At 37.9% G+C, this 16,133-nt stretch overlaps 1 protein-coding gene across 2 annotated transcripts in view; it reads right to left on the reverse strand.

The window, feature by feature from the left end:
* r3hdm4 (R3H domain containing 4) overlaps nucleotides 1-16,133 on the reverse strand; it is a 32,233-nt gene that overhangs the window by 6,939 nt on the left and 9,161 nt on the right. Inside the window, exons 5-8 of one of the 2 annotated variants that reach the window (XM_061883440.1) lie at nucleotides 14,454-14,539; nucleotides 14,048-14,133; nucleotides 11,516-11,571; nucleotides 8,161-8,296 (exon numbers count right to left, since the gene is read on the reverse strand). In XM_061883440.1, coding sequence (XP_061739424.1) covers nucleotides 8,193-8,296; nucleotides 11,516-11,571; nucleotides 14,048-14,133; nucleotides 14,454-14,539 — 332 coding nt within the window. In that variant the 3' untranslated portion in view covers nucleotides 8,161-8,192. Of the gene's footprint in view, nucleotides 8,297-11,515; nucleotides 11,572-14,047; nucleotides 14,134-14,453; nucleotides 14,540-16,133 lie in introns of both variants that reach the window. The other variant, XM_061883438.1, reaches the window with a different exon arrangement.

Below are 16,133 nucleotides of genomic sequence, written 5' to 3' on the forward strand. Positions count from 1 at the left end.
CCACAAAAACTTTGGTTGTTGGCAACCACATACAGTGTGCCAACAGGTCAAAGACAGTACAAAAGACTCTAGGCTTATATTTCGTTAGAAAAAAAAAAGTCCTGCATATGTGCTACCACGGTTTAGTAAAGTATACAAATGTAGAAATGTATGTACAGAAAAAAGTTGTTTTCCTAAGGCAGAAGTGCTTTATCATGGCTAAAGCAAAGCGGGTCTCATTTTGCTCCACTTCCTGTATGCGGCCTTAAGATTTTGTTGATGTAAACTGATGTTTGGCGGGGGAAAAAAAAACTTAACTGGAAATGACACTGGCAACTTTTACTTCCTGTCTTGCCAGCTATGAAACTGTGGCAGTGTTCCAAATAATCCCACACTTAGCACTTTGAAAGAGCATGTTCCAACTGCGTGTAGTAGTGCGCTATTTGGAACACAACTAGCAACTTAAATGTAACCGCATGAATAAACGCAGACAATTGTATCAAGTACGCGCGTGTGAAATAAACTTTGGAAAACCTTTTTAAAAAATGCTATTTTCAATGGTACTGTACTTTAAAGGCCTACTGAAACCCACTACTACAGACCACACAGTCTGATAGTTTATATTCTCGGCTTCTCTCTGAGACACTGGCGTGTTCACTGCAGCCATCCGACCTCGAGGTATGTCTTTACAATCTTCAAAATCTCACTAAAACACTATTAAAACAATAAGCAGTAAGGAATCTTCCAGAATGATCCTAGTAAATGTGTCTAATTACATCTGTAAAGCTCACACTGCCGCCGCCCGGAGCCGTCACTTTTTTTTCCTTTCTAGTCCATCACTATCAATATCCTAATTCATGAATCTTTCATCCTTGCTCTAATTAATGGGGAAATTGTCGCTTTCTCGGTCCGAATTGCTCTTACTGCTGGTGGCTCACGTTATAAACAATGTGAATATGTGTGGAGCCCTGCAACTTGTGATGTCACACGCACATACTTCCGGTAAAGGCAGGGCTTTTCTATTAGCGACCAAAAGTTGCAAACTTTATCGTAGATGTTCTATACTAAATCCTTTCAGCAAAAATATGGCAATATCGCGAAATGATCAAGTATGACACATAGAATGGACCTGCTACCCCCGTTTAAATAAAAAAAAAAATCTCATTTCAGTAGGCCTTTAAGATCTAACTGCACATATTCCAAATATTATAATTATGATCTTTTTACAATACTTCTTAACCTATAATGAATAGTGTGTCTTCACTATCATGCATGAGAACTAACCTGACTCCTACAGACTTGTCATTCTAACTATTAAAGCACAGACTGGTTCCTCTGCTTTACATCTTCCGGTGTAAGCCTGTTCACTTAATAGGTTATTATTATTACTATTAATTATCAGTTTATGTCCTCATTTAGTTACCCATTGCAAGAGAAGGTCCTTATCGTACAAGTCCAGACCTCTATATTTTTCAAGGGTTACGTTCCAAGGCCCAAGCGAATGAAAAATAATAGACGCACTCAAAAAACAAAAGCCCCCCAAATACCTGTTTTGATACACTCAATTATATAATGTGCCTCTCACTGTTATTAAATCCGTTTTAACCCTTGTGCAACAATAGGGCCCAAAATGGGCATGACATGTTTTCCTTATGTGATGTTTGAAGGTTTGTGGTCGGAAATTCTGCCATGTACTTTTTTTTTAAAGAAAAACAACATTGTGATTTTGATGGTGACATTGTTAGAATAGGATATAAACAAAGTATACACACTTTTTCTTCAGAACATTTTCGGCCTGATTGACTCCCATTTTAACTGCTATTTTTTGACAGACTGTAATCCTGGTATATTCCTATTCTTTTTCCATGAAAAATGAATTAATCTCATTATTGCCGCATGAAAAACAGGGAAATATTGTTTTGGTGTAATTAAGCCACTAAACTACCAGAAAACCATGATCATAATTCTCAGCTTTAATGGGTTGAACTGCTATTAAACAACTAAAATACAATGAATGGCCCCGTTTAGATTGCACACCAAATCTATTTTTTTTTGCCCTGTGACACAGATCACATTTTTTTGGCAGTTAAGAAGCTCCAAAATGTTTCAAATCCGATATTTTCACATCAGATTCAGCCCACATTAGGAGGTAGTCCGAGTCTGATTAGTATCTGATCTTTTCAAATGTGACTTTAACAGCAATGCGATCTAAATGCGACTTTTTTGTCAGCTTTGGGCCAGCGATGTCATTGGTGTGCACGGGTAAAGACGCAGTGGCCAGCAGAAGCAGATACTTCATAACAACATTTGGTTTCTGTGAGCAAAGTCTTTTTTTGAAGGCCGAATTTTCGGTTCATCACTTGTTAATAGTGCGCAAATAATAGTTTAAATGTAATATATGAATACATATTCGGATTCCGAAGAAATACCAATTGTTGAAGGACCATAATTGACGCTATATCTGCTACATTGTACACGTGAGTTGAAAAATAAAGATAACGTAGATCCACGCTAGTGTAAGTATTGCCTCTACTTAACAGCAATAAAAAGATTAGAACGCTCCCAAATATATTACATTACAATGGCTACATATATCCATTCATACATTATATTACTTTAGTTTATTTTCACACAAAAACAACATTTTTTAAGGCGTGGCGACTCCCTAGTTTATTTACAAAATCCGGTCCATTTCCTTTGTTTTCACTTGATCAAACTGTGCATGCAAGTGACATCCAGGCCACATTGGAGCCTGTGCGTGTTCACACTGGAGTCTGATCAAGAACCCAATTTACTTGCAGTGAAAACAGTTAGCTGGAAAAATCAGATTTAGGAAAAAAAGATTTGGGCCATTTGCAGTGTAAACGGAGTTAAAATGATATCAGACAGCTATATAAAATATGATAGATGTAAATAAAATGTGTGTGAACTCAAGTTCTGTCTATTTTCTGCCTCATTTTAGCTCAGGAGACTCTGTAAAAATAATATTTTATTACTCATCTACTGTAACAAAATCAATGTCATGAATTCTTGACCTATTCAAGGCTGTAATCACAACCTCAAATAATCCAATCTAAAATGTATTTTTAAAATGTTTCAATATTTTGCGTTTTCCCATTATAAAAAAATAGTGGTTACTTATAACTAATTAGCTATAAAACATAAAGCCCCTAAAAATAATGAAACTTGATATAAACAGATAGATATGAAGTTGATAAAGATTTCAAGTGCTGAGAGTAAAAAAAAACAAAAAACATTTTGTACATATACTGTATATATATATGACTTATGACACTTTATGAGTGGGTCTTTTTTTTGTTATTGTGAATAGTCAATCTTAAGCTTGCACAAGGGTTAAATTCAGTTTAAGTTTAAACATCACATGCATACCCTATTTACGTTACAAAACGTGCAGTTAACACAACATCACACAGTGTATCCTGTACATTCAGCGATTTGGCGCTACCTGTTGACTCAAGGTGGCGGAAAAAAATTGTTTAACATCCAAATCGCTACTCTTTTTTCTTATGATTCTAAATTGATCCCAAATTTTTAAGAATGGATTTTTACAAATTTTTTTAGGCCATTAGCAGCAGAGGAGGAGCTTTAGTTTTGACAAGGTTGTGGTATACATTTTTATACCAAATAATGTATCGTGAAAATCGCTTTCAGTCTAGAATTGTGTTGAATCCAATCGTCACCTGAAGAATAAGAATCAAATTCAACTGTGAGTTTTGGTAAGATTCACATTCCTATGTTCATACTTGCTCATAAACACATTATAATGGGACTGTCTGTGAATGTAGCTTTTTGTTACTACTCGGTACAGTTGGTAGCGGTATGCATCGCAATGACTTTTTTTGTGTTATTGGAGACTTTGGCAACAAGCGCTGCTGTGGAGCCCTCTCAAAGAACTTACAGGCTGCTAAAAAACGAAAAAAAAAGGAGCGACATAAGAACGTTCACTTGTAGTTCTATACACTTTTCAGCTCTCCCACAACTCTCTCCTAAAGCGTCCATCACTATTACATGTACACACAACGTAGGCAATTATGCAAAATTAGGCCATGACGTATGTAAGGTACAACTGTTAAGACCTATGTAAAGGAAATAAGGTAACAGTTTCAGTTATTGTTTAATTTTTGTAGAAGTGCAAAAATATGTATGAACAATTTCTTGCTCTTTTGTTGGTCTTTGGACCCAAAGATGTTCGATAAATTACCATTTACCTTCAGTACCAGAGTTTAATTTAAAATAGGCTGCTATAACGTAATTTAGACACCCTTACCCCAGGTTTCCATGGATGCATAACAGCTACAGAACGGCACCGCCACGGCAACAGACTCTTTCCCTTTTCTTTCTAATCTACTCAGTGGCCTAGTGGTTAGCGTGTCCACCCTGAGATGGGTAGGTTGTGAGTTCAAACCATGGCCGAGTCATACCAAAGACCATAAAAATGGGACCAGTTACCTCCCTGCTTGGCACTCGGCATCAAGTGTTGGAATTGGGGGTTAAATCACCCAAAAAGATTTCCGGGCGCGGCACCGCTGCTGCCCACTGCTTCCCTCACCTCCCAGGGGGTGAACAAAGGGATGGGTCAAATGCTGAGAACACATTTCACCACACCTAGTGTGTGTGTGACAATCATTGGTACTTTAACTTCTAGTCAATGTGTCAGTTTACTGGTGGACCACCTGCGCAGGGTGCCGCTATGCCTGTGCCGTAGCGCTTCCCTGGGCTACAGTGGGGCAAAAAAGTAATTCACATTGTAGGAATTTTAAATAATTTATTTGTAAATTATGGTGGAAAATAAGTATTTGGTCAACCATTCAAAGCTCTCATTGATGGAAGGAGGTTTTGGCTCAAAATCTCACGATACATGGCCCCATTCCTTCTTTCCTTAACACGGATCAATCGTCCTGTCCCCATAGCAGAAAAACAGCCCCAAAGCATGATGTTTCCACCCCCATGCTTCACAGTAGGTGTGGTGTTCTTGGGAAGCAACTCAGTATTCTTCTTCCTCCAAACACGACGAGTTGAGTTTATATCAAAATGGATACATGGATGATACAGCAGAGGATTGGGAGAATGTCATGTGGTCAGATGAAACGAAAATAGAACTTTTTGGTATAAACTCAACTCGTCGTGTTTAAAATTCCTACAATGTGAATTCCTAGATTTTTTTTTCACATTCTGTCTCTCACAGTTGAAGTGTACATATGATGAAGATTACAGACCTCTGTCATCATTTTAAGTGGGAGAACTTTCACAATCGGTGGCTGACTAAATACTTTTTTGCCCCACTGTAAATACACACAGAGTTTCTATTTTTGCTGGTTCCCGAAACACAGCAGATCATCCATCCATTTCCTACCGCGTGTCCCTCTCGGATTCGCAGGGGATACACAGCAGATCAATGTAGCTAAAATCTGCACGCACAAAATAAATGATGTAGTTTACAAAATAAAATACTTTGTGTTTAAGGCGGATCGTATTTTACACTTTCAAACGTCACAAAGGGAAGGACCTGAAGTAAACTTGTTGAAAGTTTTCAAAAGTAGTTTCACTTTTTTGATAGGCCTGGGCCGACAACAAATTTTGTCCGATGATATGTTGACCTACAAACTATTGCAGATAGACAATATTATTGCCATTATTTTCTTGAGACCAAAATTATCACTGATGAAATGCTAATATGTAATAACAATGCAAGAGTACCCTTTCAAATGCAATAAACCTGTATTTGGGGTATATTTTAACATTGTAAACTTGAAAATTTCCAAGTTAAATAAAACAAACCAATAATAAAAATAAGTTGGCAAAATATTGCACTGGAATAAAAATTACAACCAAAGGCCACAAACTAGGTTCTGTCTGTTAAGGAGGAGGTAGGGCATCCTCAAATATACAAAACCAAAACCATACATAAAGTTATAGTTACCAAAATCCTCACAGTTATTTCTGTGGTATTTTTCAATGTGCTCAAAAAGTACTTGCACACACACTAACATCTTTTACACTTTCTTGGCCGAGGAAACATCAAATATTGTTCTGGGGTGGTAACAGCCATATTATCTTAATTTGTGTGTTTAAGTATGTTTATCTTTTTCCATTTTATTTTTTTAAACATTTTAGAATGGGGTGTATACATCAATATCTTTGTGTAAAAACAACACTGCCTATATGTTCAATGAGAAAACTGTATCTTAGTTGTTTAGACAGGAAGGTGATCATACAAGTTTAGAATGGAGTATCACGTTTCTTGATGGGAAAATATGTTAATGTCTTCTGTTCATGTTGGCATTTAAACTAGCTAGCAAGCTAAAACTAGTCCTTCTGTAAGCTTATCAAAGTGGAATTGTCGACCACGGTTTTTCAATAATTTAAATTTAATACAGTAATACTAACCGTCGGTAGTTTTGAAGCGGTTATATCTACTGTTTATGTGCATTTCGTTCTAACGCTCGCAGTGACTGCTAAGAGTGACTACTCTGCTTCTTGCAGCCATAACAATACATGCATATGACGATTACCGACAATGGAAAAGTTACCGACTAAATTTTCATCTATCGCTTGGTTAATTGACCTATGGAATTTCGGCCCAGGCATTCATGCTGATTTTTGGAGATCCAAAATCAAAGAATCATATTACAGGCACATTCTGGACAGCTATTTGGGGATCTCTGTCAAATATTAGCTGATACAGGGGTCCAGGAAGCGGTAAGCAAGAGATTAAATGAGGTGTGTGTGTATAACGCTCACCAGGGTTGATACGGCTGTTGTGTTGTTGCTTGCTACAAATAGAAAAATAAAGATCTAGTTCTGCAAGGCAAAACTGTCGTCTTTTCAACGAGTCAAGTTTGTGCCGTCACAGACGCCTGCCTGTTGGTATTAATGGACGGCAAAGGTTGATACGTTCCGCGGTGTTGCCGTTCAGCAGCCGTTACATATCCAAAATAGCAGGACCAAGTTTATTTGCTTCTGCTCCTCCGGACGGACAGAATATGATTTCAGTGGTTCCCTTTACGGGCTTCATGGTGGCAGAGGGCTTAGTGTTTCTGCCTCACAATACGAAGGTCCTGAGTAGTCTGGGGTTCAATCCCGGGCTCGGGATCTTTCTGTGTTGAGTTTGCATGTCCTCCCTGTGAATGCGTGGGTTACCTCCGGGTACCCCGGCTTCCTCCCACCTCCAAAGACATGCACCTGGGGGTAGGTTGATTGGCAACACTAACTTGGCCCTAGTGTGTGAATGTTGTCTGTCTATCTGTGTTGGTCCTGCGATGAGGTCGTGACTTGTGCAGGGTGTATAACCGCCTTCCGCCCGAATGTAGCTGAGATAGGCACAAGCGCCCCCCGCGACCCCAAAGGGAATAAGCGGTAGAAAATGGATGGATGGAAGGATGGTTCCCTTTACTACAACTCCCTTTATCAGGTGATTACGCACGGGTTCACAAGATCTTGTAAAAGATGGCGGAGACCATCTGCAGCTGTTACGCCACCAGTAGAAATCCTGGGATTATAGGAGAAAATAGCTACCACTTAATATTAATGTTGCCTTAAAAAGCAGACATTTTACATTTCAAGCAGAGAATAATGTGTAAATAAAAACATGGAGTTGATTTTATAATAAAACTCAAGTATTTGTTAATTAGAAATGCACAGCTGTAGATGTCTACAGTCTACAATGTATACCATGAGATAGCTTCTTGATTTTCTTACGCAGTCGATTACGTAGCTTGATAAATTCACTGTTGGTCAAATGTGCTTTTTTTACAAACCAAAAAAGAAAATATAAAGCTTGTAGCAAATAAATCTTTTTACAAAAACAATCACGCAAAGGCAGCAAAGACATCGCGATGGGATGCAACTAATATTTTAGCAGTGGGGTAGTAGCCATAGCACAGTATAATATTCATGAAGTGCATTACGGCGTCACGATCACATCCATGCACAATCACCATAATAAAGCCTAGAGTGATATCAACTACTTTTGAATTCCCTTACACTATGACATTGTATTCGTAAGTGCCGTCCTACACTGTGACTGATGCTGTGTGTGACACACAATTACATGATTTAAGTGATGGATATATTCAGAACTAACAGCTTCCCAACAGACCAGAGCAATTTTTTTCCCCGGGGTCAACCTTGCAGACGTTCATGTCGCTGGCCCCCGCTTACTTTAAGGCCTGCAGGTGAGCGTAGCCTCCGCCTCAGCATCTTTGTTCCAAGTAGGCTGATAGCAGAGGCGTGGGAGGCAGGAAGTCCTCTTGTTTGTTCACCACTTCAGTCTGTCGAGACCCATTCACGGTGCTACCTGAGGGGTTCAACAAATAGACTTTAAAAGTCTGGGCATACATACTCTACATCAGGGGTCACCAACGCGGTGCTCGCGGGCACCAGGTTGCCCGTAAGGACCAGATGAGTCGCCAGCTAGCCTGTTCTAAAAATAGCTCAAAAAGCAGCACTTACCAGTGAGCTGCCTCTATTTTTTAAATTGTATTTATTTATTAGCAAGCTGGTCTTGCTTTGCTCGACATTTTCAATTCTAAGAGAGACAAAACTCAAATAGAATTTGAAAATCCAAGAAAATATTTTAAAGACTTGGTCTTCACTTGTTTAAATAAATTCATTTATTTTTTTTACTTTGCTTCTTATAACTTTCAGAAAGACCATTTTAGAGAAAAAATACAACCTTAAAATGATTTTAGGATTTTTAAACACATATACCTTTTTACCTTTTAAATTCCTTCCTCTTCTTTCCTGACAATTTATATCAATGTTCAAGTTTTTTTTTTTATTGTAAAGAATGATAAATACATTTTAATTTAATTCTTCATTTTAGCTTCTGTTTTTTCGACGAAGAATATTTGTGATATATTTATGCAAACTTATGATTAAATTAAAAAATATATATATTCTGGCAAATCTAGAAAAATCTGTAGAATCAAATTTAAATCTTATTTTAAAGTCTTCTGAATTTAAAAAAAATGTTTATTCTGGAAAATCTAAAAGAAATAATGATTTGTCTTTGTTACAAATATAGCATGGTCCAATTAGTTATATATTCTAACAGAGTGCAGATTGGATTTTAACCTATTTAAAACATGTCATCAAAATTCTAAAATTAATCTTTATCAGAAAAAATTACTAATGATGTTCCATAAATTTTTTTTTATACTTTTTTCAAAAAGATTCGAATTAGCTAGTTTTTCTCTTCATTTTTTTGGGTTGAATTTTGAATTTTAAAAAGTCGAAATTGAAGATAAACTTTGTTTCAAAATTTAATTTTCATTTTTTTCGTGTTTTCTCCTCTTTTAAACCGTTCAATTAAGTGGTTTTTTTCATCATTTATTCTCTACAAAAAAACCTTCCGTAAAAGGAAAAATAATGTACAACGGAATGACAGACAGAAATACCCTTTTTTTTTTTTATATGTACATAGATTTATTTATTGAAGGTAAATTGAGCAAATTGGCTATTTCTGGCCATTTATTTAAGTGTGTATCAAACTGGTAGCCCTTCTCATTAATCAGTACCCAAGAAGTAGCTCTTGGTTTCAAAAAGGTTGGTGACCCCTGCTCTACACCAACTTGAAGTCTACATAGTGATTTTTTTTTTGTGGTACAGTTTGATTTCAACAAACACTGAATGAGTCCTAACATTTAAAGGAGCATACTGTACATTTACCATTTACATTTTAAAATATCACTATTCCTCTGTGTTGTGACACACTTGGACATAAGGAAAACCATTGTTGCCTTTTGCATTGTTCATAGTACAAGGCAAGTCAGTCAACTCCCAAGACTGTTTATGTTGATCGCATTCTTTGGATGTGAGAGATGTTGTCGCCTTTGAGACAACAACTGGCCCCACAGCCAGATAACCAACTAAAATATCTATAAAGAGATCCTGCAGTGTTTGCTTTATTCAGTGCACAAAAAGAAGCGAGAGCTGGCTGCTTCCTGGCCGAGAATAAAATTGCTTTGCTGGAGCAACCACCCTCACTCCCCCGACCTGGGTCTGTGTGTGTTTTTCCCCTCTTTTGTCAAACTTTATCAAAGGGGACACGTTTTGAAGACATGGATGACATGTACAGTATCTTGCTGTGACAACAAAACTGGAAAAAAACTCCAAGGGGTGAAGATCCTGTTTTGTGACTTTAGTCCTTGACATACAGGGAGCCTCGATTTACAGACCCCTCATTTAATTTACAAACCACAGACCGAATTAAAATATGCTTTGGTGTACAAATTTTGTCTCAGTGTACGAATATTTAATCTACTCGTTGTGTGCCTCGCACCGCCGCCATTTTGTGCCTGGCAGCATAGCCAATGTGGCATCGATCTCAGGCGCTCATATAGTCAGCGGCGCAGACCTGTTCTTAAATACCGTGCTGCTTTGTGGGATTTTTATAGGGGCGGTATAGCTCTGTTGGTAGAGTGGCCGTGCCAGCAACTTGAGGGTTCCAGGTTCGATCCCAGCTTCTGCCATCCTAGTCACTGCCGTTGTGTCCTTGGGCAAGAAACCTTACCCACCTGCTCCCAGTGCCACCCACACTGGTTTAAATGTACCTTAGATATTGGGTTTCACTATGTAAAGCGCTTCGAGTCACAAGAGGAAAGCGCTAAATAAAAATAATTCGCTTCACTTCACTTTAGCATGTTTACAACATTTGTCTGTTTTTGCTCCCTCAATGAGTGCAAAGTATAGGCAATTTTAATTTAAGTATAGGTAGTGCCTCCCAGACTTCAAAAGGGGCGAGTGGTAAAAATTGGATGGATGGAGGTAGTTTTTAAGTCTATTATTTTGTGCCTGGTGATCCATCTGAAAATCTATAATTGATTTATAATTGATAATTATACTTATGAGTCAATTTTTTTTTGATGTGTTGTTCCAAAATACCTATTATCATTTTTAAAGGGGCCATATCCTTCTTCATTCAGGGGGTTCTAAAATGATATGGCTTTTATAATTCAATCTTTTCCAAGTCTAAAGAAAGTAATGGACATGCCATGCGTGGTTTGAAACGTTCAAGAAGAATCTAGAGCGTTTTCGATACTGCCTCAACACCCCTCCCTTCTGCTGCACACCAAGAAGATTAACTGACATGGTTAAAAGGATTTTATTCATTTATTTTGTGTTAATAGTAGCGACCAGGCTGCTGAAGTTAATGAATTTTGTGACTTCAAACACTGAGTGCTGGTGACTGTGTGTCAGCAAATGAGGACAATTCAGCAAGTTGTTTTGGCTTTGTTATTAAAGAGACAGTTGATCCATCAGCCCCTAGTAAAGTTTGTTTGATACACAGTACAGTACAGCACTTTATATTGCGTTCAAAGTGTGCAAACTTGTACTAAAATATGGACTTTTGTCAAGGAAGAAGCCCATTATTGATATTTACATTGTTTCTTACAGAGAAATTTGCTTCTATATACCCACTTTTCATTTTTCAACAGTGTTAAAGAACCAATAAGGTTTGTAAATCAAGGTTCCACTGTAAGGGTTTTAAAAAGCCAAAGTTTGTTACACTCACTTGAAGAAACAAGGTCCATGTACTGGCAGAGAGCATGGAGCAGCAGCCTTTCAAAGCTGAAAAACAACAACATGAATCACTTATACAAGCCAATAACTGCATTCAACCTAATGTTGTGCATGTGTAACACATGACACATGTTCTTGGAATGTTGTTGCTGTAGCTGCACAGTTTACAGGCTGCACTCTGTGGGTGGATCAGAAAAAGGCATGTTTTTCTTTTGAGCATGAAGGATGCATGTGATTTAAAAAATTCTCATTACGGAAAAAAAAAGTTTTTCCCGTGTGCTCTGTTTCATCAAACAATTGAGGAACTTATTAGTGAATAACTATATCACAGCGAGCGTCAAAATTTGCGGCCTCACTATCGCAGATTTTTCTAAATCATTCCTTAGTCAGGAAGTAGTCTTTGCCATTGGGTCAGTGGTGCCCACACTTTCAGCAGGCAAGTAACTTATCAAATGATCTGATATGTGTGTGTATATATATATAATTAATCCATCTATATATACACATATATGCGTGTGTGTACATCTATATGGATATACATATATATATATATTTATCTATCCATCTATATATACACGTGTGTGTATATAGATATACATACGTATATCTATATATATGTACACACACATGTGTATATATAGATATACACATTTTTATATATATATATATATATATATATATATATAGAGAGAGAGAGATTTAAAAAAATATACACACACAACAAATATTTTTTGTTAACATGGCTAATAAAAATAGAAACATGTTAAAAGCATACCGATTACCTTCTTTCTTGAAGACAAGAATATAAATTGGTGTATTACCTTATTCTCATACATTGATTGTAATCATACAGAATTCACAGGAATGCCGATAAGTTCCACAACATCGAATTTACATTGTGGAGGGTAAAAAGTCCTCCTTTCGTTCCAATACTACATCAGAGTTTTTTTTTGCTTCTTATTTGTCCAGCTTCCATATTCCTTTTCATACCTTTTACAAGCAATACATTGGAGGGGAACTACATAGCTCGCTTGGTTGTGTGCGCTACATTTCTGACACCCTTATTTTGTTAACACAGACAGGATAGAGGAGCATTGTTATTGTGAAGTCAGAAACTGTGCGGTTGATTTTTATGTTTATGTGTTTGGGAGAGAGAGTCTTTGATGAAATAAAATAAGTTTTTCGCGGTCTTGCCTGTCTGTTATTTCTTCATACTGCGCTTGCACCGGGCAGCCCGGGAGAAGAGGGGTTAGTGCTTCTGCTTCACAATACGAAGGTCCTGAGTAGTCCTGGGTTCAATCCCGGCTCGGGATCTTTCTGTGTGGAGTATGCATGTTCTCCCCGTGACTGCGTGGGTTCCCTCCGGGTACTCCGGCTTCCTCCCACTTCCAAAGACATGCACCTGGGGATAGGTTGATTGGCAACACTAAATTGGCCCTAGTGTGTGAATGTGAGTGTGAATGTTGTCTGTCTTTCTGTGTTGGACCTGCGATGAGGTGGCGACTTGTCCAGGGTGTACCCCGCCTTCCGCCCGATTCTAGCTGAGATAGGCACAAGCGCCCCCCGCGACCCCAAAGGGAATAAGCGGTACAAAATGAATGGATGGAGCTTGCACCAGCAGTCACTTCACAAGACACTCGATTGCCGTGTACGTCAGTGACGAATGTGACATCATAGTGAAGATTAATAATAGTTAATTTTTAGGTCAAATTTTTTAATGCCTGGTAATCGACACCCCCTACCACATCGACCGATAGCTTGCGATCGACGTAATGGGCACCACTGCATTAAGTTGAATGTGCCTTTATTTTCTTTTGTTGAGTCCTACAAAGTGTACTACTACAGTAGATATTGTTTATTACATTCAAGCGGTTTTAATTGTAGCGTGCATCTTAGTTGTAGTTTTAATAACCAAATTTGGAGGGGTTGAAATAGGGATGTAAAACTGTCAATGCTAATGTTTAGCATCCATCCATTTCCTACCACTTTTCCCTTTCGGGGTCGCTGGAGCCCATCTCAGCTGCATTCTGGCAGAAGGCAGTGTACACCCTGGACAAGTCGCCACCTCATCAGAGGGCCAACACAGATAGAGAGACAACATTCACACTCACATATCTATGGCAAATCGAGATTTGAAAAGTGGAGCCCAACTGTACTTTCGCGGGCCTTTTTGTTGGTATGGAAAATTTGAACATTAACTAAAGGGAGTCACCTGAGTCCACTCTGAGTGCTTGACTGCTCTTTCCTGGCCGAGTGCTTGAGTCGAGTTCCAACGCTGACTTTGCAACCGTACATGACATCACATGCAACAAAGGTGTCGAAATATGCCTCCATTCGAGTTTACGTGAATCGGTACCCGGTAACAGCGATGGCATTCTGTCGGTACCAATAAACTACTGAATTCAGTACCCATCCCTTGGGAGCAAAACAATAGATGCAATGTGCAGTTTGACTCAGATAATGAGACATTTTTTTTTGTGTGAACTAAAACTTCACTTTGATGAACGCAAAAACAAGTGCACACCTGCTGGAGAGGTTGGCTGTGTAAACTGAGCGAGGCTGAGTGACGAAGAAGCTCAGAATGTTTTCTTCAAGGACTTCCAGAGTTCCCTGTAAGAAGAATTCAAAAAGAAAAACAGCTACGTGAGACGGGAGCAGAATCAGGGAACTATCCTCTGCAAGACTTGGTAAAACGGACAATTAATTTGAGTACTGGGTAAAACTTTAACTTCTAAAGAAGTATCTTATGGCCTTTTTTCAGACATCCTGCTTGCACCAAATTACCAAACACATGCAGATATTGATTCAAATGGAAATGTAAATAACAGGAAGACAGCAACACACAAGAGGTTGAGAGAAGGAGCAAAGAGGAGAAAAAGGCTCTAAGCTTGCACACATGTATACAATACTAAGCTTGTAGAAGAGCTCACCACTGGGATTTGTTTTCGTCTCAAAGTTATTCGCAGTCTCCGGTCGATTCTCTGGAAACATTCTTGAGCTGTGAAGGCAGGATTTACTGTGGAAAGACAATTAACGAATCAAACAAAAATCTGATTTAACTAATCAACAACAAGCACAAACTTTTAGTATGAATACACTTTTCAAGTATCTGCTATTCATTCATCCATCTTGTCGGTGTCAGTTTTTGATATGGGCGACAATGGCAATTGCCGGGCAATTAAGTTTATATGTACCCGTATTGGTGCTCAGCGCTCATTTGGGCATCAGGTGAGGATGTGTGTCAGATGGTTCACCGCACGGTAATGTAAAAGGTAAATGAGTAGAAACAAATTGCTTGAAACTAAAACTATTTACATTTTTAATATGGTGTAACATTGATAATGTATCAGAGGGGCGCGTAAGGACGGTGCAATTGAAGCCAGAACCACCACTGCATCCTCTATCCCTAGTGGTTCTTAACCTTTTTTCAGTGATGTACCCCCTGTGAATTCAAGTACCCCCTAATCAGATCAAAGCATTTTTGGTTGGAAAAAAAGATATAAAGAAGTAAAATACAGCACCATGTCATCATTTTCTGATTTATTAAATTGTATAACAGTGCAAAATATTGCTCATTTGTAGTGGTCTTTCTTGAACTACTTGGAAAAAAAAGATATAAAAATAACTAAAAACTTGTTGAAAAATAAACAAGTGATTCAATTATACATAAAGATTTCTACACATAGAAGTAATAATCAACTTAAAGTGCCCTCTTTGGGGATTGTAATAGAGATCCATCTGGATTCATGAACTTAATTCTAAAAATTTCTTCACAAAAAAAGAATTCTTTAACATTAATATTTATGGGACACGTCCACAAAAAATCTAGCTGTAAACACTGAATATTGCATTGCTGTATTTTCTTTCCACAGTTTATGAACTTTCATTTTTATTTCGTTGACGTATTAAAAGTTAAAGTACCAATGATTGTCACACTCACACTAGGTGTGGTGAAATTTGTCTTCTGCATTTGACCATTATTCAATAAATATATTTAAAAAGGATTTTTGAATTGTGGCTATTTTTAGAATATTTAAAAAAAATCTCACGTACCCCTTGGCATACCTTCAAGTACGCCTTGAAGAACCACTGCTCTATCCTATCCACAAAACTAAAAGACTAATAAAGCGCAGGTGTCAAACTCAAGACCTGTGGAGCCAGATCTGGCCCAACATATTATTTTATACGGCCCATGAAAGTCTGAAAATAATATGCGTCAGTAAAGTACTTTATGTTGTTTTACTAAATATATTTGTTCTTTGCATTTTGACAGAAAATAAGACATGTACTGCATGCAACTGCATATGTTTTAAACAATAATATCTAATAATACAAGAAACGGTTACATTCCAGTGAATGTCTGGATCCCGGGATGCAGAGATGGCAGGCAAGTGCATGAAAGACCATCTTTTTGGATGGGGAAAAAACTGGAAACTTAAAACACAAAGATGGGCAGCAATGAGGTTCTCAAAGAGCGAACATGTGTTAAGTGCAAAGCAAACAAAACAAAATGATCCAGCGCTGTCCACGAGACAGGTCTAGCATAAGAAACATCATAATTGTCAACCAAGGACAGGTGAAAGGGCCAGCGCTCAGACCACAGGAGTGGT

Source organism: Nerophis ophidion, linkage group LG22 (assembly GCF_033978795.1).
Source record: "Nerophis ophidion isolate RoL-2023_Sa linkage group LG22, RoL_Noph_v1.0, whole genome shotgun sequence".
In the NCBI taxonomy this organism is placed as follows: Eukaryota; Metazoa; Chordata; class Actinopteri; order Syngnathiformes; family Syngnathidae; genus Nerophis; species Nerophis ophidion.